At 34.7% G+C, this 21910-nt stretch overlaps 3 protein-coding genes and 1 long non-coding RNA gene across 6 annotated transcripts; 2 read left to right on the top strand and 2 right to left on the bottom strand.

The window, feature by feature from the left end:
* Window positions 1-411: 411 nt before the first annotated feature.
* On the bottom strand, window positions 412-2622 carry LOC107958325 (photosystem I reaction center subunit III, chloroplastic). Its single transcript, XM_016894064.2, has 2 exons — window positions 691-2622; window positions 412-576 (listed from the first exon to the last, which is right to left on the bottom strand). The coding sequence occupies exon 1, from the start codon at window positions 1384-1386 to the stop codon at window positions 706-708; it is 681 nt and encodes a 226-aa protein (XP_016749553.1). The 5' UTR covers window positions 1387-2622; the 3' UTR covers window positions 412-576; window positions 691-705.
* Window positions 2623-5183: 2561 nt separating this feature from the next.
* On the bottom strand, window positions 5184-6769 carry LOC121229376 (uncharacterized). Its single transcript, XR_005927111.1, has 3 exons — window positions 6633-6769; window positions 5951-6005; window positions 5184-5691 (listed from the first exon to the last, which is right to left on the bottom strand). It is a non-coding gene; the product is annotated as an uncharacterized lncRNA (long non-coding RNA).
* Window positions 6722-14777, top strand: LOC107958326 (serine/threonine-protein kinase BLUS1). 3 transcript variants are annotated; one of them, XM_041113532.1, is made up of 22 exons: window positions 6722-6864; window positions 6962-6999; window positions 7386-7572; window positions 8442-8696; window positions 9139-9263; window positions 9521-9565; window positions 9649-9730; window positions 9825-9893; window positions 9982-10152; window positions 10261-10326; window positions 10661-10729; window positions 10834-10953; window positions 11065-11135; window positions 11350-11520; window positions 12123-12226; window positions 12365-12462; window positions 13166-13312; window positions 13396-13444; window positions 13541-13605; window positions 14162-14223; window positions 14322-14373; window positions 14464-14777. In XM_041113532.1, the coding sequence occupies exons 3-22, from the start codon at window positions 7414-7416 to the stop codon at window positions 14467-14469; spliced, it is 1986 nt and encodes a 661-aa protein (XP_040969466.1). In that variant the 5' UTR covers window positions 6722-6864; window positions 6962-6999; window positions 7386-7413; the 3' UTR covers window positions 14470-14777. The 3 variants fall into 3 exon arrangements, with proteins under 3 accessions (XP_040969466.1, XP_016749554.1, XP_016749556.1); XM_016894065.2 differs by having other exon boundaries at window positions 14322-14777; XM_016894067.2 differs by lacking the exons at window positions 13396-13444; window positions 13541-13605; window positions 14162-14223; window positions 14322-14373; window positions 14464-14777 and having other exon boundaries at window positions 13149-13285.
* A 2316-nt stretch (window positions 14778-17093) lies between these two features.
* Window positions 17094-21339, top strand: LOC107958327 (putative glucose-6-phosphate 1-epimerase). The gene is made up of 8 exons (XM_016894068.2): window positions 17094-17363; window positions 18427-18501; window positions 19031-19087; window positions 19170-19330; window positions 19664-19804; window positions 20341-20443; window positions 20543-20642; window positions 20881-21339. The coding sequence occupies exons 1-8, from the start codon at window positions 17271-17273 to the stop codon at window positions 21093-21095; spliced, it is 945 nt and encodes a 314-aa protein (XP_016749557.2). The 5' UTR covers window positions 17094-17270; the 3' UTR covers window positions 21096-21339.
* The last annotated feature ends 571 nt before the right edge of the window (window positions 21340-21910 follow it).

Raw genomic sequence — 21910 nt, 5'->3', positions numbered from 1 at the left:
AATGATCAAGGCCTGAACCCAACCTTCACTACTTTATTGAAGTAGATTAACACACACTTTAAAGATATTATTTTGTGCCATGCAGGTCGAGTTCCTGGCCCTCCTTATCGGTCTGTTCATTTAGTTTGTGCCAGTTGATGAAGGGCCTGTTAATGTTACTATTGGAGCACAGATAAGCCAGTCAAGAGGCTGACTGACTGTTTGCATTAGAATCACCACCCATCTTTCCTTAAATCTCACCTTCTATTCTCAACTTGAAATATATATGCATCTCTGCTTTACGTTTTGTCATCCACTGGTGTGATTAAACATCTATGTTGATAGTATAGGATTTCATGGTATTCAAAGTTTCCTGTTTATAGCACACATTTGTATTTACTGTCACATGAATTTGGGTAACAACGATTGAGATGGAGAGAAAAATCATATCCAAATTATGTTTTAACACTAGCATTACATAAGCTCACACAGATTAAAAAAACTTTGCATATACAAGTAGAAGAAATTTCACAAGACGCCTCTTTTCTCCATGAGCAAAGTCAGTCTTCGCATCCTAGTTGTTGTTCCATTCAATCTCTGTATGCCCAAAAGAAAATGAGAGAAAACAATTATAATGATTAATGACATTGTTGGTAACAGGAAATATCATTGTCGAGAATTCAAGAAAAAACTTGAAGGGATGCTGGAGACCTGAGGCAGATAAGATTAAACGTCCTTGACAACAAGGTCACCATTGATAAGCTCTCTGTAGGCAGCAACAGGCCAAATAAAGCCTCTGAAGATGAGACCGGTAGCCAAAGGCACATCGATGATGATCTCCTTCATGGCTGGCTTCTTGTCATCGCTTATAGCAATAAGGTAGCTCCTTCCGACCCACCCGATCCATCCAGCGATGTACAAGAACAACAGGCCGGGCGTGATGAACTCACCCCAGTGCCTCTGATCGCCGCTCACTATCAAATGAGGCAACCCATCGGAGCCGCAGAGCAAGCCGTACTTGCCGTAGTTGTCGAACCGTCTCTTGGTTTTCTCGATGGTGGCTTTGATGGCGAGAGCCGGTGCGCTATCGGGGGCGTAAAGCTTCAACGAGGATTCCAGCTTCTTGATCTGCTGCTTCTCGCGCTTGGCGAATTGCTTGGACTCTTTGCAAGGAGTGAGCCCCGCAATGTCCGCAACAGCAGGGAGTGGAGCCGAAAGAAGGATGGAAGAAAGAGCGAGAGCCGCTGAGAAGGCCTGGAGTGATGAAGCCGATTTGTCGGAGGAGGAAGGATTGCTGGAGGAGCATACAATCAATGATCTGGATGAAGCCTTGGGGATCACTTGGGTCTCCAGCTTTGGCTTCAAAATTGATTTTGAGAGATTAGTTGGGATTGTAAGAGACATCATGGGGATCTCTTTTCTTCTTCTTTTTGATTTTCTGGTATATTTCTTTGCTGATGATGAAGAAAGAGAGGAAGGTGAGGGATCGGTTTTAGTCTTTTAGATTCGGGTAAGGGAGAGACTAGTGGTGGGAGGAAGGATAAGAAAGCTGAGATGGATGGTTGTGGTTGGTTAAAGGGCGACTGTTGGTTGTGAGTTTCAGATTCTCTTATATCCATATCCTCTCAAATTTGGGAGCTTTGTCGTTAGTTCGTGTGTTGCGCATGAGCCAGACCCTACTCACTACTGCATGTAACTGTAGCAATATCTTTGGTTACAATAAAACAGGACATCATTTAAAGGGGGAACTCAAAAATATCAAAACCCCGTAATTTCAAAACATAACATCAATTTAACATGGGATGGGAATTCCATTCCTTTGTCACAAAATGCAAAATCTTTAGACATAAAATTAACATGATGTGCCAAAATAAATCTTTAGGCCTAGCGATGATTAGTGTAATGATCGTTACGACCTGCTTGCAGGGGCAAAGTGAAAGGGGCAACCAGAGCCAGGTGTTTAATATTCTCTTACAAGAGAAATAGTGAAAATTTTATCACTGTCCTAGTTACTAAGTTGTATCCTATCAAAAAATTCCCGACTTTGCCGTGCTCTATTTCTGCTTGATGTCTTTACCAGATGCATTGGCTCTGCAAAGTTCTGTTTCACTCAACGTGTTGTTAGGTAACTATTATGAAGATCAAAGAAAGGAAGGATAGTCATGATTTTGAGAATCATCTGATAGAAAGTTAGAACTGTGACCCTGATGATGGTCACTTCGAGCATTTGAAAGGCCACTTGCCCTGAATAAGTAGCAATCAAAGCTCACCAGACGATGTTAAGGATTTTAGGCTTGAAAATAGAGATGGGTGTAGTTCTAGCAAACAAAGCAGAGAGATTTCGAGGGGTAAGTTGCAGCAAGCAACTGGAGGATCTGAGAGAGGCAAGAAAATCTGGCCTGGCATACATGATGGGTAATTTGCGAGTGAAACATTGTTTAAGTGGTTTCTTGAGAAAGAACTGTAAGCGTCTACCCACTCACACCGCTTGTGCTCCCACATACATATCTCTAATCGAGTGTAAATCACGGTAGAAAGTTTTGATTTTTTTAAGTACTATCTCTATGAGATAGTGTGCTGTGATTGTTCTTTTGATAAAGCAACCAACTGTTTATTTTAATCAAAGTTTTGTTGCAGTTTTATGGTTTAGTAACATCGGCAACCACTACTATGGTTAATGTATGTGCTTAGTTATCTGCAAAGTATCATAAAATAACTGATTTAAGCAACATCAAACGTTCAGGCTAAATTATGCTTCAGAAAATAGATTTTTAGCTTTTGTAATTTCAACCTGTTAAATTGGAACCCTCCATTTTTAATTGATATTGATATTAGATGAACAACCTCAATTTGAATATAAAAAACATAAACTCGAGACATAATGGATACTGCAAATACACCATTTTTTTTCATGTGACAAAAGTGCACAGGGCGGGCAACACAAACAAATCCAATCTAAAATCAAATGACAAAGGCAACCCTAAACTTAACCCTGATGAGATAATATCATTTCAACACAGGTAACCAAACGTAGTTTGTCTCAAATTCACACAAATATAAGCAACCAAACAAACAAAAAAACAAAAAACTTGTCTACAGTAAAATAAAGTACAGGGATGGGAATTTTCTTTTCTAAAGTTATCCCAGAGATAAAAAATCCATTCTTGGAACCTGTCAAACACTGGCCAAGTTGTCAGGCTTGGTATGTGGAGGAGGAGGTGCACCAGGCGGCGGAGCTGGTGCCCCATAAATCTGAGGGTTGGTAGCTTGTCGCCGTTTAGCTCTTCTGAAGAAGTAATATGCCGCAGCAAGTAATATGCAGAGGATAAGTAGTGGTAGAGAGATGATTACAACCAAACCCATCTTTACTTTGAGCTTTCCCTATGAAATCTCTTTGTAAAGAGGAGAAATATATTTATAAAGAGGTTTCTTGTGGCTTCTTAAATAAAGTGAGGGTTCAGATTCTGTGAAGGACAGAGTGGAAGAGAAAGAAAGGTGTTTTTTAATGTGTTTGCTAACTGTATGCAGCTTAATGTTCAAGCCTCCACGGCTAAACTTTCCAACCCAATGCAGGCATTTCTCAATTTCCAGTGGACAAAAGTGTAGTTACGCTGAGTTAAGCGCTCATGAACAGGTCTTTAATTTGTCTGCCAAATCACTACATTCTGATTCTCCTAGGATGTTACTTTACGGTAGTTTAGTAGTATTATTTTTATTAAGATACAACTCCACTCCACTTGCAAAGGCTCTTTCTATTTATGCTCTATTAGTATTGGCCAACTTTTCTTCTTTTTTTCCCCTTAAATTTTGAGGGAAGTAAATACCGATACTCAGAAACAAAAATTGCTGCTTACCAAGAATTGTAGGTGGCTAGGGCTATGACACACATATGATGCGAATGGATATATAAAAATCTATACAATACAAAATGAGATGAATTAATCAAACCAAAAAGAAAAGGAAAGGAAGAAAAAGAAAATTGAAAAATTCAATCGATTACAATAACATATAGCCCTAAGAAAATTAGTTATTAAACCAAGAAACTACACCAAACTCAAATGTAGTTAAAATTAATCAACAAGGATACATATGAAGAGCTTGCTTAGTTCATAACGACATGAAAAAACATGAGAACTTTTAAGCAGCGATCATGCCATTTTGTTGCTTCAAGTAGAGGGTATTGGGATGATGAGGTGTAGGAGAAGGGAATGCAGGTTGATGAGGGGAAGGAACAGAAGGGAATGCTGGGTGTTGATGAGGCGGAGGTGGTGGTGGAGGGGTCCCTGGGGGCACCATTCCACCATCTACAACCGAAACCATTCCCTGTGACTGAGGATTAATCCCAAGTTCTTGAGCAGCCAATGCACGCCCTTCTTGTCGCCCTTTGTTCCTTCCCATTACAAAGCAACAAAAGCTCAACATGATGAGCAGAATCACCATGGGAAGTGAAACCACCAGCACATATCCCATTTCTTCACTCTCCTGAAGATCCCTTCCTTCTTAGAGATAATGCAACTTTCCCCCTTGAGCTGCTTAAGGTCTCTCTCTTTGGATTTAAGCTCATAAAATGGCGAGAGAGAGAGACTAACCATGGAAGGATTAGTTGTATGTCTTACGTCTATTTATGGGCACCTGTGAGCTCTAAGAAAATTGCAACCAATTGACTTTTTTCCCCCCAATGTTCTAAAGTAAGTTGAGGGAAGAATTTTGATTATATATAATTATATATGCGGTTGGTTCAAAAGATATGACTAATTAATTTGATTATATAGTAAAATGATGGGGAAAACTAATGCTGGAATGGACGATTAGTGCAAATTCCTGGAGTTAACCACAACATATATTCTTTTTTCTTAATTTGTATCAGGTAGCTGGCCTTTTTTTATATGCTCTATGTCTCTAAACTCAGCGAGGTTTTGGGTTTGACTTTTACCCTGTCAAGTGTCAACTACAATCAAGTTGGGCTTAATTTATTTTGCAGTTTCTTTTTCCTTGCAGAATCCCTAATCCATCGATTAGGCTGGCACCATGTTCTGAATTCCTCTGGGGCTTGTGCAAGTTAGACTTTTTTTAGTTAAGTCAATTTGTCATTACTCTTATTGCAGCTTCCAAGACCTTCCCTTTATAGTTGAAAGGAAAATGGATGAATAATACATATATATATTCCCAACTACGAAAAGAAAAACAACTTGCTTAAAGATTTTAATTAATTAATGCAGGTAGTTTTACATTAATCTGTCTATTAATTTCTCAGGCAAGTACACCATAAGAAATTGGTTCTAGCTAGCCGACGATGACTTTAGTACGAATCTCATATATAGCTATTTCCAACAGAAAAGAAAACATTATTGATTGCAAAAGTTTCTTAATACCAGGAAGGTTGAGAAAGGTTACAGTCATCCTCAATACTCAGCTGGATTGCCAATAATGTAGCAGCCAACGGGGGCGTCCATGCATGCGTTTGCACACCAGTTATAGAAGTGGAGCACATGGAAACTGAGTTAAGGTAGCAAAGGTTATAGGATAGCAGCAAGGACATATATAATGGATCTCTCATCTTCCTTTAGTCACAAACATTTACTGGGGATCCACTTGACCACTTAGTACTACCCTTGAAGTGGGGGTCAGTTGGATAAAGGGTGCTTCGTTTTGTTGTAACGCTAGAGGCTGGTCCGGTCGGTTCAAAATTGAAAATAGTGGTCTAGTACGTGCCTGAAAACATCATAGAAAATATATCTCATGCATCTGGAATTATATGTCCTTCACACAGCAGTGAAACATGAAAAATGAAAAAATTGGCTAGAGAAGAGGTTGAGTGAAATGTAGGAGAGTTGGGAGCAACATGCTGAACAACAGGATCTTATTTGGGCTTGAAGCCCAGTTAGTTGTTGTTGAGCGTAACAGTATCAATCATAGGCTAAACAGCCTGCTAGCGGAAAAGGCTTTCAAACTCCAATCAGTCCAAACATACCATAGGAGACACCTTCCTTCTTCATCCCAGTACTACCTCTTTTTCTGTTCATCATCTGCTTCAATCAAACATTCTGAGTGAGTCAAGCCTCTGTAAATCTTACTTTCATGCACTCTTTTATCAGACGGACCATCCATAATATATAATAACACATTAACACTCCTGAGGAACTTGTGTCCCAACACTAATATATACACTCCACCTCCCACCCAAAACCCATTGCATATATAAATATTCCTATAATTTTTAGTTATTTTTGCGCATAAACCATGTCATATGAATATTTTTATCCAGAAAAATATTCCAAATTTCTCATGAAATAACGAAATTATCCTATTTAAAATTCCTTAAACCTCATCATATATATCTCCTGGACCTGTATATCCTTACAAAACGTTTTGGAGTAAATAAATATGTCACACATGAAATTTTCTGAACAATTATAGTAATAATATATTCAAAAAAAATTGATTAGTGATTTTTTTTCAAAATTAATGAAAAATAACATAAAGATACTATATAATTTTTTAAAAAAAATTGAAAAACTCGATCAAGCTTAACAAACCAATTCAAACTCTTAAAATTCAATTTGAAGAAAAAATCAAAGAAAATAATGATTATTAGCTTATAATGTTGCTTAAATCAAAGAAAATAAAAGAGAAAGAGAGAGAAAGAGAAACACAAGTGGCGGGATTCCTGCATGCAAACGATATTTAGCGGCGATCCGAGAGCCTCGCTGTCTATCTTTCTCTCTCTCTCCTTTAGCTCTTTGTTTTCACGGGAAAGCGAAGCCAAACAACAATTAAACCCTTTCATCTCATCAATGCCTCTTTTCCCTTCCCCTTTCTCTCTTTTATCTCCTTTCCTTTTCCTTTCTTTTCACTTCTCTTTCTCTCATCTCATTACATTGCACGGTAATCATTTTTTCTTCCTTTAACTTTTTTATACATGCCTTTTCAATGTTTTATTATAATACGCCTCATCTTTCTTTCTTTCTTTCTTTTTATGCAGATTGATTTCGGGATGTGGGTTTGAAAAAGATATTTCAGGTTTGTTTATTGATTCTTTTTTTGGAAGATTGGATACGGTATATACGTGAATAAAAATCACAATATTTATATTCTATATTTGTTTTAAAATGTTTTATTGGTTTTATATTGTTATTAAAAATTGGATTCCATTTGGGATCTCTTTCTAGACTTTGGAAGCCTTTGCTTGCTATTTAAGAGAACGAGGCTCGCTTGTATATGATTCAATACTCCCATTGCTTGATTTTTTTTTTCAACATACATGTTTTTTCCTAATAGACCGCAACAAATCATTTTTTATTATTGTTATCATGGCTTTGTTTCAAACTTTATGCCCTTTTAAGATTTGTTATCAAGTTTTGCCTTTTAATGCTGGAAGACGATTGAAAGTTGAGTTTATGTGACAGTGAAGGGGAAGGAGAGGTCTAAATTATAATGGAGAAGAAGAAGTATCCAATTGGACCGGAGTATTATATTCTGCATGAGGAGGTCGGGCAGGGTGTTAGTGCTTCTGTGCGCCGTGCTCATTGTATACCCTTTGATGAAGTTGTTGCAATAAAAATTCTTGATTTTGAACGTGATAACTGTGATCTGGTAATCCCTTCATTCCGGTTCTGCTATTGTTTTTCTCTTTTAAGTTATTATCATTTTTTCTGGGGGGTGGTGGTTTGGTTCTTCATTTACTGAAATTTGGTTTTGATCATTTCTTATCTGATTCGGGCTAAAGGTTGTGCCAAACTGGATCAATATAAAAATAAAATAAAATTACCGTTGCTTCTTTTTATCTGTTGTGCTGCACAATGATGAACTACTTTGAAGAATTTCTGTAGATCCATTATATCTTATGTTGAAGATCGGTCAGCAATTTGATGAGATTTCATTTTTTTTTAAAAAGGATCATTGATATTTGCTTGAACCCTGTTTCTAAACTTCACTTGAAAATCAATAAGTTTGTGCTTTCTTCATAGTTGATACGGCATACAATTAGTTAACATTCTGCAACGATATTCAAACAATCTTGATCACCTACTTGAGCTTGGCTAAGCATTTTCTTCTTGATTTGGTAGATATTGATTTTTAATATCTGCTGATGTAGAATGCTAAGGGACACAGATTTATGTTCACGTATAAGAGGCACTTCTCCCTCAATACGTGATGTAGATATTGGTGCATTTGGTCAACTCAAATTAAATCAATCATTTGAAATATGCGTAGGATTAATAGAAGTTAGAGATCAATCATTTTCATAAGATCAGCTTTGGAGCAAAGCTTTTTTCATTCCAAACATAGCTAGTATGTTTAGAGTTTGGCTGAATGCTTTTGCATCAAACATGATTGTTCCGAAGTTATTAACACTAGTTCTATCTTCTTTTAAAGGGATTTTGTTTTTTTCTTCCTGTTCAGCTTCAGCTAATAAAAATTGGTATTTGTTTTGATATCATCCTTGTATTGTGCCTGTGTAGAATAACATTTCTCGTGAGGCACAAACAATGGTCTTGGTTGACCATCCAAATGTTCTTAAATCTCATTGCTCCTTTGTTAGCGATCATAATCTATGGGTTGTCATGCCATACATGTCTGGGGGATCTTGTCTTCATATACTAAAGGCTGCATATCCAGATGGTTTTGAGGAGGTTGTTATAGCAACAGTACTTCGTGAAGTGTTGAAAGGTTTAGAGTATCTTCATCATCATGGGCACATACATCGGGATGTTAAAGTAAGCATTTGGTCTTCATCATGATTTAAAGCTATTGTGTTTGTGTGTGCTATTATATTTTAGTGATTATTACAGTTTGTAGCATCATTTGAGCTATACACATGTAATTCTTTGGGCCCGGGGGGGGGGGTTAAAACCAAGCTCGTACTGGTTCAGTTTATTTTATCTCTAATTCTCTACGATTGAGCAAGTTATTTGCTAGTCAAAAGGCATACATACTGAAAATCGTTAGGGCAAGTGAAGATAGTATTTCTGCTACAACAGAGGTTCTGATTTGTGCAATATATGTTTGAGTTGATTATTTCTTCATTGCAACTTCAAGTGGAATATCTTGATTATTTTGTTGTGAGCTCCTAGAATTTTGATTAAAGCTTAATTATTTGTTTCTTATGTAAAAATGAAGTACTTGGTTTCTTTGTTCCTCAATGATCTTGTTCAACAGGCTGGGAATATTCTTATTGACTCCCGCGGTGGAATCAAGTTGGGGGACTTTGGTGTTTCAGCTTGCATTTTTGAATCAGGTGATAGGCAACGCCTGAGGAATACATTTGTAGGGACACCTTGCTGGTATGTTTACATTATCATGTCTAAATTTCAATTAGTTCCTAGTTCTTAGATAGCATTCTTGAGTGCCAGATATTTTATGTATAGCACAGGCTAGATATATCCTTATCAACCCATAGAAATGTAGATTACAGAATAACCAGCTAATCCTGTTCATAGAGCATCTTAATTTTGAAGAGATGTCTCACTGGACTTACAAGAGTGGCAAACTTTCGATGTTTCTTATAATCTGTGGACTAATTTCCTCTCCATTGTTTCAGGATGGCACCTGAGGTTATGGAGCAACTTCATGGTTATGATTTCAAGTAAATCTATTGTTTTCTCAAAAAGTATATTTATGCTCCTTAGGTGGCATCATGTTGATGTTTATTTGGCAAAATCCATGTAGGGCGGATATCTGGTCATTCGGTATAACTGCACTAGAGCTTGCTCATGGCCATGCTCCTTTTTCAAAATATCCTCCAATGAAGGTGGATAGCTTCTGTGATCCCCTTTGGCATAATCCTGATCATTTGCCGGACCTTAACAGTTATTCTGATTTAAAAACCTATCTGTTGTTCTTAGGTATTGCTTATGACCTTGCAAAATGCACCTCCTGGCCTGGATTATGAAAGAGATAAGAAGTTTTCTAAGGTAAGCTTTAATCACTCCAAAACTCTCAATAGTCGGATTTAATTAGATAAAGTGATGTGTTCATCTTGTGTTTCTCTTTTCTCTTCAGTCTTTCAAGCAAATGATTGCTAGTTGCTTGGTGAAAGATCCTTCAAAAAGACCTTCAGCGAAGAAATTATTAAAACATTCTTTTTTTAAGCAAGCGAGGTCAAGTGATTATATATCACGAACACTTCTAGATGGATTGCCTGCTCTTGGTGATCGTATCCAAGCATTGAAGGTTAGCATGCTACTTTTAGGCATATGGTTCTTAGTTTGTATCATTAAGCCTCCCGTTATGTTTAAATTTCTATGTTATACTCACAAATGCTATCATTTTCAAACATAGAGAAAAGAAGAAGATATGCTTGCTCAAAAGAAAATGCCAGATGGTGAAAAAGAAGAACTATCGCAGGTTAGAACTTTAAAAACTTGAAACAAGTGGTCTTTATGATGTTCTTGTGTTAAGTCATGATTATTGAATTAAAACTTTTGGTTAGATCATGAAGTCAATACTAGAGTATGGGTTTAGACTGCAATTTATATTATTAACTTTGATTGGTAATTTGTAAGTGTATGTTCGCTTTGTGGATTTTTACTTCCACCAATATGTAATTTACTCTGTTCTATCATGGATGCATGTTCTACTTTCCTGCTCATGGATGTAATATAGTCTGCTACTATGGCTACTGATAGGATTTCATGATCTTAAGTTCATGATTTTTCTATGCTTTTGTAATAACGAGCAGAATGAATATAAACGTGGGATAAGTGAATGGAATTTCAATCTTGAAGATGTGAAAGCTCAGGCTTCCCTGGTACAGTAATGGTTTCTTTCCTGTCATCCTTTACATGAAACTTCTATGTTTTGTTTTCAAATTCTTTGGAATTGGCATATTCTTCTTTTTTTCTGTTTCGTCAGATTCAGGATGAAGATGTTATATCCGAAACTACCCAGGGAGGGAGTTCAAGTTCTTTGTCTACTCTTGATGGACAAGAGAAGCAATCAGAACCGCACACCTCTTCTCAGGCCACATATAAAGTACTTCATTATTATTAGTATTTTTTTTGGTTCTGTATGCCTTGTGCTTGGTCATTTATTCTTTCCTACAAGATCCCTTTTGGGTGGTTCATGATGGTCTAGCTTCCACAGGAAGATAATGATCTGGTCCTGAATCAGCCAGTTTCTTTTGCAGCTGTTGAACCAACAACAAATTTTGCCAAGTATGTTATTAATTATCTGACATTCATGCTTTTTTAAATTTTTTGTCTCTTTTGTTCAAGTGTAGGAAGTTATAAGAACATAGTGTATCATGCCTGTGCTAAATTAAATTTTGAATAGTCTTCTTTCCCCAGAAGTGTCACATCAGGTCTCATACTTTAACTAAGTCTTCATTTACTGTAAGTAATGTAATTATGTCTGTGTTTGACCATCCAGAGCTAGATCTGAAAGATCTGATGATGACTCGAGCGTTGCTAGTCCCACCAATGAACTGAATGTGATTTCCCTTTGTCATGATGATCATCTTGAAAGTAATCCAAGTGAAAAGCATGTTTTGGAACTCAATGGAAAATCTTTTGATAACATGACCAAACCTTCTCTTCAAAGGTTAGCAACTTTAGGGAGCACCCCTACACCAGAAAGGTTTGATACTTTATTTTGCTTGTTTAATGCTTTGCCTGCATAATTCTTCTAATTAAAGGAGAAAGGTTTGATACTTTACCTGCATAATTCTTTAAATTTTCTTGGTTCTAATGCTTACTTCTCTGTTGCACCAGTAGTGTGGCAACTTAATTTGCTTGTCTTATTGTGTAAAGTTCCTCTCCCAAGAATTAGTTCTGCAAACTCCATTCATTGCCTGTTGTCCCTTTGAGATAAAGCATGATGTCCTGCTTTTTATGTCAGCAATGAAATTGTTGTTGTAAATCTTGGCCTATGATTATCATGGGCATACCAGATGCTTGATTTCCAATTTGATAGAATAAAAGCCAAATCATGTGATCTATATTTACCCATATGGTTCGAGTTGTGTGAATCAGAGAGTTGACAAGGGGTAATCTTTAGACATCTGGGAAACATTTATCCAAACTTCTATTAAACTATCATCCCATCCAATTCATTTACACAACATTAACCGTAGTATTAGTATTATTGTCATCCTTTTATCATACTATTTTTTCAACATTCACTCATTTTATGAAGTTTTCCAGTGATAAGCAAAACCAGTCCCAGAATATTTCTGGTGTCAATGGAGTGGCAGTAAAGGAGGATAGTATTTCAGAGCTTCCTTCTAAGGCATCTACTAAATCATCAGGCAAGTGTTAATTGTTCACTCTCTAGCTTTTGTCGTGCAAAAATCCAGTTTTTGTCTTTTGGTTGGTTGATTTGATTATTTTGCTCTCTTGCCACTCCAAGTTGATTTACTTCCCAAGTAACGAAAGTGTAATTGCAGCAATGAACAGTGATGATCTAGATGAGAAAGCAAAGCCACCTGTTGTTCAGCAAAGGGGTCGTTTTAAGGTTACCTCTGAAAATGTGCAATTAGAGAAGGTGATTTATATCTTTCTGGTCTGGCTCTTGCTTCTTTTTCTCATAAGGGATATAAATTAGCCTTACTCTTTTCATTTTTCTATCTTTCCTACCAAGCACACCTTTGGAAATAATATTTTCCATATTTCTATTTTTCCACCTCTTCAATTTTTTGTCTTTCCAATTTTCTTTCCACTCTACCAAGCAAAGCCTTATGTGCCAAATTGCCTTTTACGCCCAGCATTAGAACTATTACCCCATTTTGTAGTTCTCTAGTAAATGCATGATTAGGTATCTGACTTGATTTATAAGAGATTGAACTGTATCCGTAACAAAAAATTTTCGGACAATAAGTAAGCCTAACAAGTATTAGTAAAGAAGAAAGGGGAGCTTAAAGCTGCTTTTCCAGAGATTCAAGGAAAAGCAGGCTAAAGGGATGCTCTAAACCTTATGTAAAAACTAACCTTACCTTATGACTGCTTTGAGAGCTGATTGAGCATCACATATCACACTCAGAAAATCTCAGAGTCCACATGAACCATTGTGTAGGTGGCTTGTGTTCAAGCATCAAGAAGGAAGTGATAATTGATCTTGGATGCATGTGTAGTTTTTCAATCAACCTAACTAGACAAAGATGCCTCGTACGCCTGGAAAAAATAAACATATCTATAATCTTACTTATTTTCTTATAATCTTTATAATGTCAGTGTTACGGGTTATGCAGTTGATGGACCCACATCCTTTAGTGTCAGCAGCAGCACCATCTGATGCTGCTTCATCATCAACTCCTGTTGCCACACCATCAGCTTCTTCATCCAATCAACTTTTCCCATTATTGCAATCCGTTTTGCAGACAAACATTCTTCAAAGGGTATAAGTTAGACACATATTTTTGCCATTTTACCACTGTATCTGTAAAGCTAATGTCTCTACTTGGCTTGCTTTCATCAACAGGATCATATTCTTAATCTGATGAAGCAAGTTTCTGCTGGTGACTCTATAGGTGTGCTAAAATTAACGCTCCTCAAAACTCTCCTATTCCTCTCTTTAATGAATGCAAATTAGATGATCTTACATTTTCTATTTCTCCATTATTTAGCCAACCGCCCATTCGAGGGAGCTTCCATGCCAGCTAATGTCTCAACTGTCACAGAGAAATCTTTGGTACGTCGTATAGGGTTCTATCATTAAAAATCAGCCAAGGTAATCTCAAAAAATATAGTCTCTGCCGTAAAAAAATTGTGAACGCAGAGTCCTGCACTTTATGAATTGAAATTTTGGAATACATGTGTGGGATCTTTAATTAGGATGAGTTGTCGACAACTTAAGGGAACATACAATAAATCTTATACTTAGAAAATTGAACAGAAAAAATGGGTTTTAATCATTTTAGAATTCTTATAGAGGAGGAGATAAGGGAGCAATGTGAAGGTCAATAATGAATTGAACGAAATGTGTTGCCGAAAAGCAGGAAGTAGTAGTTTGTGTGTGTTTCCAACAGGTTCTACGAAAGCTCTACAGTGGAGTTCCCATGTTTCCCTTTGGCATTGGTTTGTTGGTTCGCTGTCAATCATTATTATGCTATAACGTTCAACTTTATCTTACATCATCTGTAATCCCCTCATCGACCTACATGATTTTGAGGTTGCATGAATGATCCCGAACCTATATCTTCGTCTTGCACAATTCATTTGGGAAACATATTTTTCTTGAATTGCAGTTGGAAGTAGCTCATGATAGGGAGAAGGAGTTGCTTCATGAAATATCCGAGTTACAGTGGAGGTATTCCAATGTCTAGTGCATTCTGTTCTCTTTTTGCTTCTTAATTTTACCATCTCAAAACATAAAAACTAGTCTGAACCTTGGTTTGTTGTATGTAGGCTCATTTGTGCCCAAGAAGAACTGCAAAAATATAAAACAGATAACGCTCAGGTTAGTTTCTGAATTACTTTGCTCATCTGTTGCCTCTCTTCTTGTTTCTTACTTCTACAGCCTGCACATATCTTAACCTTCTAAGTTCAGGTGTAATTTTATTTCCATCCGGTGCACGGATGGAGGTAGAACTGAGCTCTTAAACCATATGATCCTAACAGAAGCTAGAAAGAGACGATTCGAAACAGTTATGACCTACTACACATGAGGTCATAGTCTAAGGAAAAGGAAAGGTGGAAAGGAGTTGTAGAGGTTGAGATTCGAATTGTAAATCTATTGGACCCTGAATTTTAAAGGTGATTGCATAACTGGATTAAGCTTCTGGTTTGTAGCACGATACTCTTTTTGTATCATATATAGGTTGTTTTACAGTATTGGCTGAAAAGAAAATTTATTCCCCCAAATGCCCTACTTGTTGTACAATGTTCTTTTATAGAATATATAAATACTGAAATATAACTTTAACCTTAAACAGTAAACCTTTATAGAAAAAGAAGGTATGCAACATCACATCAGAGTAAATGACTTTGATTTTCAGTTCAGTATGTATATGAAACAATACTACATTTAACCAAAGCAATCAAATCAAATTTGATGATGTTTCATTTTCTCATAAACCAAACACGGTATATATATGTGATGAAATCATGTGAAGCACGGCATCTTAAAGGTGGCCGACAAATCAAAATCTATTTCTTAAGTGAACGTGTGATACAGCATTAATATACGAGGATACAGCATTATTGCATGCTTCTGATGGAGCGTTGGTCCTAAATTAAGTATGGTGTTAAAATGTCTGTTTATGTCTATTGGTTGGACGAGAAAAAGAGGTATCAATTCAATCAATGAATTTACAAAAATAAAAAAATTTAAGTTAATTAAAAATATTTGAACGAGAAACAAGTTTAAAATATTATAAAATAAAATTTTTTGGGGTTCATATATTTTTAAATTTATCTGCCTTAGTTTCCCTCATTTTGCTCTGTAGTTTTAACTTTTTTCCCTTAATTTATTATTATTTTTAGTTTAAAAAATAAACTTTAGCTGCATTTACCATATACGACACAAAATTTAATGATTCTTAAATGCATCATCACGATTTGCAACATAAAATTCATGCTAGATTATGAATATATATATTGTGTATACCATATTTGATCGACGATGGTATATAGTTTTTCTTTTCGCTAATTTTTTTTTACGAAAATTGGAACGACAATCTCTTAAAAAAAAGTTTATAAATTCAATAGCAGAGTTTAGTAGAGGTTCGAGGTTTTGACCTCTTAAATTGATAAAATTTTATAATTTATAAAATTTTAAATTACTAATGATAAAATTATACTTTATTCTCTCAAAAATAATAAAAATTTGATTTAACCTTTTAAAAATTTTAAAAATATATACTATTAAAATGATAAAATTATATTTTTATCATTATAAAAATATATAATTTAATTCTGCCTCCAAAAATATTACTAAAATTATATAAAAAAATTATTAGAATCATCTAAAACTTTACGAAATTCATTTTTAAAAGTTAGTTAACCTTAAAATGGGGTAATTTTTTTAATATTATTTTGGAGTAGAACAGGTGGTTTTAAAATATAGTATTTTCATGGTAAAAGTATAAGAGAAGATGAATTGCATTTTGGGTTTTTACAGAGTAAATTAATTTTTATATATTTTGAAATGTACTAATTAGTCTATTCTTTAAATTTTATTTGTTAAATGGTACGTGGAACGTTATATTTATGTCGAAATTATTTTTTATGGATAAACAATAAAAATAATTATGCAACTATGTCTTTCGTTCTATTTTGTCACACAACTAATAATTTCTATTGATTTAGTAACTAAATTTTTTAAAATTAATTATTTTAGTCCATTTGAACTGATGTAGGTCTTTTTTTTAATTAAAATAAGAAAAAAAGTATCATCTTTCAAGTCACTTGCAAAATGACTTTAAAAAAGTTCAGATAAAATACAAAAAAAAAATTAAGATTCAAAAGAAAATAAAAGGCATTAAAAACGTTATTTTTCGGGTGGTAATGCAATCAATTATTTTAGATAGAGTCCAAATTAATTGGTTTGGTCCAATGTGAAGCACAAATTATAATAAAAGAAATTGATGCAAATGTCTTGTAAGAGTGTACTATTTTATCATTTTAATATCTCACGTGAGTTACTCAATGAGTTATAAAGAACTAAAATGACAAATTTTGTAAACTTTAAGGGCTAAATTTGTTGAATTTTCTATATTTATAATTAAATTGATTTAAGGTGTAAATATTAGAGGGCTAATTGTATTATTAGACCAATAAAAATACTCACATTAGCTCGATTAAAATATTTAATTTTAAAAAATTTTAGTAACTAAATCGAAAATATTAATTGCCGAATGATCATAATAAAATGAAAAATATAACTGGATGACTATTTTTATAGTTTATCTGAAAAAATAATTTAGAACATAAATTTAATATTTCATGAAGGAATTAATTTACACATTTTAAAATATATAAAAATTAAATTGCTTTTTTTAGTAAAAAAATCAAATTAGAAGCTTCACTCGTTTACCTATTTTCATCGATAATAATATGGTTAATGTGACTTATTCTAGCAATCGCGATGCCGTCGTTTTTTAAAAGGATAATAATGGAGCGTAAAGCCGTAAACACACGTTATTGTTACGTTCCGAAATAAAATAAACTTACTAAAAGGAAAAGAAAAAAACTTACGAAATAAAAATAAATTATCTGATATTTCCTTAATTAAGTAGACCCCCTCCGAACAAACATCCTCCGAAATACTCCACTTCTCACTCTCTCTTTCCTTCTCTCCTTTATATGATTTTCCCCCCCTCTGTTCTCTTTCCAGAAATTGAAGAATTTCATTAGATGGCTTCAGAGAATGTGTATGTTGAGCACTGTAAAGGCGTTAATGGCCTCGACAAAGTCATCTTAAGGGAGATACGTGGTTGCTCTGCTGAGGTTTCCCCTCTCTTTCCTCCGATCTTTCGTTTGCGCTTTCTTATCTCATCAATCTTGTCTCTGTTTTCGGAGCCAGAGTTATTCTTGTTATTTTTTTTGTTAGGAATCTTCAAAACTTTGTTAAAATGTTAAGCTGCATTTAAAAGATTACCTGTTCTTTTTCTTTTATTTTCAGAGTTTTGCGTGTTATGCATTTGATTGTTGTGTTCATCGATTTAGATCTTGTGATTGTTAATTGTTTGTATAATGAAACTGTGATGATTTCTAGTCTTGTAACGGTCGGGTTTTTTTGCTTAATATATCTGATGAAGATGCGTTGCGTTTGCATTGAATTTATATTAAGAATAATTCGTTCTTTTGTCGTACTCGTGAATGGGACCGAATGTGTTCTATGAATCTCCTGAAGATGCGTTGCGTTTGCATTGAATTTAAAATGAAGAATAATTCATTCTTTGTTGTAGTCGTGAATGGCACCGAGTGTGTTTATAAAAAAGACAAAAGAAGATGTCAAGAGAAAGGTGAAATGTATGAACCGAAAGATTCTTGAGAAACCAATCTTGAGGGTGCCGATTAAAGCTCATTATTACTATTTCTATACACCTACAGGGAAGTTTAAAACGTGTGAGTTGATATGCTTACCACATCCTATTGGATGACAAATAATAAAGTTGATCTTGATTTATTATGTTAACATATTTAGTTAAATGGACGCATGATGATAAATTGAGTTCACTAGAGAAGTCTTTGATTTCCTCCACCGTAGTATACTAGTATAGATAATAATCCATTTCTGTGTCCTTAAAGCCATGAGAATCTTTATCTCACTCTCTTTCTTCTGATGATAATTATTTCTGAAAATTAATTCTTTTGTTTGAATATCTGCAGTCTGTTGATTTTTTTCCTTATATTAACCATGCTTAAAAGTGGAATCAGTGTTTCTTGAAATCCCATCGTATCAACAGAGAAAGTTGTGATTGCTGCTTAGGCAGTCTTCCTGAAAAACTTAATACACTCTTAGACAACACAAATTCTGTCTTCATTTTCCATTTTTCCTCTTAAACAGGTCTATCTGGATGGAGGCCAAGTCACTTCTTGGAAGAATGAATTCAGGGAACAGTTGCTTTTCCTTAGTAGTAAGGTATCTGTTTTAGAATTATTCTTGTAAGAAGATGTTTAGCTTATGGATTTAAAAGAATTAAAGTTACCTTTTCCGCATTTTATTAATTATCTTCAGCAGAGATAGTCCCAGAATGTGCATGCAATAGTTCATGGGATGACTTTTACCACATTGGTCACTTGTAATCCTGTTATCTTTTTATCCCATTTAGTCAACCATATGCTTGTAGGGTCTCATAATTTTGCAGTGTGTTGATTAATTCTTGCAGGTTATAGTTATTTAGTTGGTGTTTCATGTTTGATCAACACTTGATGGTATTTGGTATAGAGGTTAGTGCTTAAAAAGCACTTCTAAAAAATGAGTTAGTTTTGGGAGGGAAATGTCGAAAGAACTGTCAGTTTTACTTACCTTTTGATATAAACAAGGTTTCTTGATTTTCTTGAAGGACAAAAACTTTCTAATTGAAATGATCCATGTATATTGATTTTTTATTTTGGGAGAAAACTAGCAATAGGATTGCCTTATCAATGAATATGTGTGCTTTCTGCAGGCTACATTTAAGCCCCCTAATGCTATTCGTGGAGGTATACAGATCTGTTTTCCTCAAGTATGTGCTTCAATTCTTGTCTTTGTGTTTTTGCAATTATTATGTATACTTTTCTTCCAGCTCAAATGTTTGCGGTCTGCAGTTCGGGACTATTGATTCTCTTGAGCAACATGGATTTGCAAGGAATCGTCTTTGGAGTGTTGATCCTGATCCCCCACCATTTCCGGCAAATACTTCTCACAGGGCCTTCGTGGACTTAATCCTCAGGCACTCTGAAGAAGAAGTGAAAATCTGGCCTCACAGGTGCATATCTCAATACGAAGTTTGATCTATTTAATTATGTTCCTAAATTGACATTTTAATTTCAGTGCTTTAGTTTAAGCAAAACTGTTAAAGTGGCATGGAATATAGTTTGTTATTCCCATAAAACATTATTGTTTATGGGATCCGGTTGTACACTGTTTTTGAAGTCAATCTTAATGTGCTCTAGTACTGGTCTGTATATAGATTTATGGATTAACCGATTTCATTTCTATGTTACTTGTCCTGTTTATTTAATGTGTACATTTAGGTAGGCATGTGAGATTGATACTGAAGTTCCATTGTTTGGATTAAGGGATATGCTATCTTGTGCAGGTATGAGTGTCGATTAAGGATAGCTTTGGGTCCTGGTGGTGATTTGATGTTGACATCCCGCATTCGAAATACCAACACTGATGGAAAGTCGTTTACATTTACATTTGCCTATCACACCTATTTTTCAGTCACTGATATCAGGTTCAATATATTTTTCTTGCCATCTTGTGGTTTTTAGTTTTGAGAACCTTCACATGTAAATATGGTATTATGAATTTTTAATTTTACTTGTTGCAGTTATTTTCTTTATTTAACAATGCTGGCTCTCTTTTCCTTAAGTCTTGAAAGCAATGTGAGATGCAATCTCTGAACATTCCTTGATGAAATCAACCTATAGTTCTAGTGGGACTATCAAGAGCAGGAGAATAAAATATGAGATAAAAGTTATTAGTCACTGGACATGAGTAGTTTACTTACACGTATGGTTTATAATCATGCAGGCTACAGTCTTCTACATTGTAGCTAAATATATTTGCTTTACTATTTTGAATAGGTGTTCTAGATACTCTTGCAAAAGATGATGACTTTATATTGAAATGTTAATAAAGTTGTTTTAATAACACGTTTGTATTACAGATAGAATGAAAAAAAGCTTTGTTTCTAGACATTGTTGTATGATAAATTGCAAGGGCCTACTCATTCATGCTCTTTGTAATTTTTTTTTCTATTTTGTTTAGTGAAGTGCGAGTAGAAGGACTAGAGACGCTGGATTATTTGGATAACCTGAAGAATAGAGAGCGGTTCACTGAACAAGGGGACGCATTAACATTCGAGTCAGAAGTTAGTGTTGATTTTCATAAGCAGGCTTATCCATTTTCCTGGTCTTTTTAATTCTACTTTGTGTTTATTGTTTTATTACTGTTATCCTTAATGAAAAAGGTTGACAAAGTATATCTCAGTACACCTACAAAAATTGCCATCCTGGACCATGACAGGAAGCGGACTTTTGTGTTGAGAAAGGATGGACTTCCAGATGCTGGTGAGTTCATCGTCTCTATACACTAATTATGCGTGCTATGGATATTTTGTTGTTGGTCCGTTCTCACCTTGGAAGTTAATAACTATAGATCAGCTGACTGTATTTAGAACGACTAAATATGGCGAAGATAGGTTTAATCATATGGTTTCTTTTAGATGATTGGATAAGGATGTAAATCATGGTTAGATGTGTTGATTACAGTTTTTTAATTCCTGTATTTCCCTTTTTTTCTTTTCAGTCGTGTGGAACCCCTGGGATAAGAAAGCAAAGGCGATGGCTGATTTTGGTGATGATGAATATAAACACATGCTATGTGTCACAGCTGCTTGTGTAGAGAAGCCCATCATTTTGAAACCTGGTGAAGAGTGGAAAGGGAGGCTGGAGATTTCAGCTGTTCCTTCCAGTTACTGTAGCGGACAACTTGACCCTCGAAGAATATTCCGTAGTAACTGAAAGTCTGGCTTTTTCTTGGTCATCTCTTTGTACAGCTTAAAAGACTGGCAATCCGGTTGCCAATTAGGCCTCACCTTCAACTGGCTTCACAGTAAGAGCAAGCAAAGCATTTTAGTGCAAAGCATTTCAGGTTCTTTCGGTGTTCTGATTAACTGTCCATGATTTTGTTTTTTGTTTAAGGAAGTATTCCTTCATTACATTTTGAAATCCATTTTCCTATTAATATATAGTAGAATTTTCCCGAGACTTGTACAATCGTTTTATTAGAGTTTTCCAGTTTGGTAGTAAAATCCTTTGCTTCAATTTCAGAGATCATAGAATTTCGTTTTTCAGTGGCGTATATAGTTTTTCTTTGTTTGGCATCCGACTTTGATTTTTTCTTTTTATTATAAAATAGGTTATTATTTGATTTGGTCCGCTTCCAGTGAAATTTAAATAAAATGTCACATTTGTTTATATAATTTATTTTTGACCACATTTATCAAGAAAAATATAGATGAGACTATACAAATTAAATCCACTATTTGTAAACAAAATGTAAAAGTTTTAAGAACTGAATTTGACAAAAAGTAAAAAAAAAATTTAAAATTTATTAAATTAGAGTAAATCTAGGTTATTTAAATCGAATCGGTTGATCTAAATTAATTGACTAGGAAAGTTAAATTGAATTTTTTATATATTTTTTATTTTTATAATTTTTTATTGATTTAATTTATTAAATTGATTAAATTGATTGTATCATTAAACAAATCATTTAATTGATTCGATTATCTGTTTGAATCTTAAAATTTTTGAATATAAATAAATTAAATAAA

Source organism: Gossypium hirsutum, chromosome A05 (genome assembly GCF_007990345.1).
Source record: "Gossypium hirsutum isolate 1008001.06 chromosome A05, Gossypium_hirsutum_v2.1, whole genome shotgun sequence".
NCBI lineage: Eukaryota > Viridiplantae > Streptophyta > Magnoliopsida > Malvales > Malvaceae > Gossypium > Gossypium hirsutum.
The sequence above is the reverse complement of the archived record's forward strand: the minus strand, read 5'-3'. Positions and strand labels throughout refer to the sequence as shown.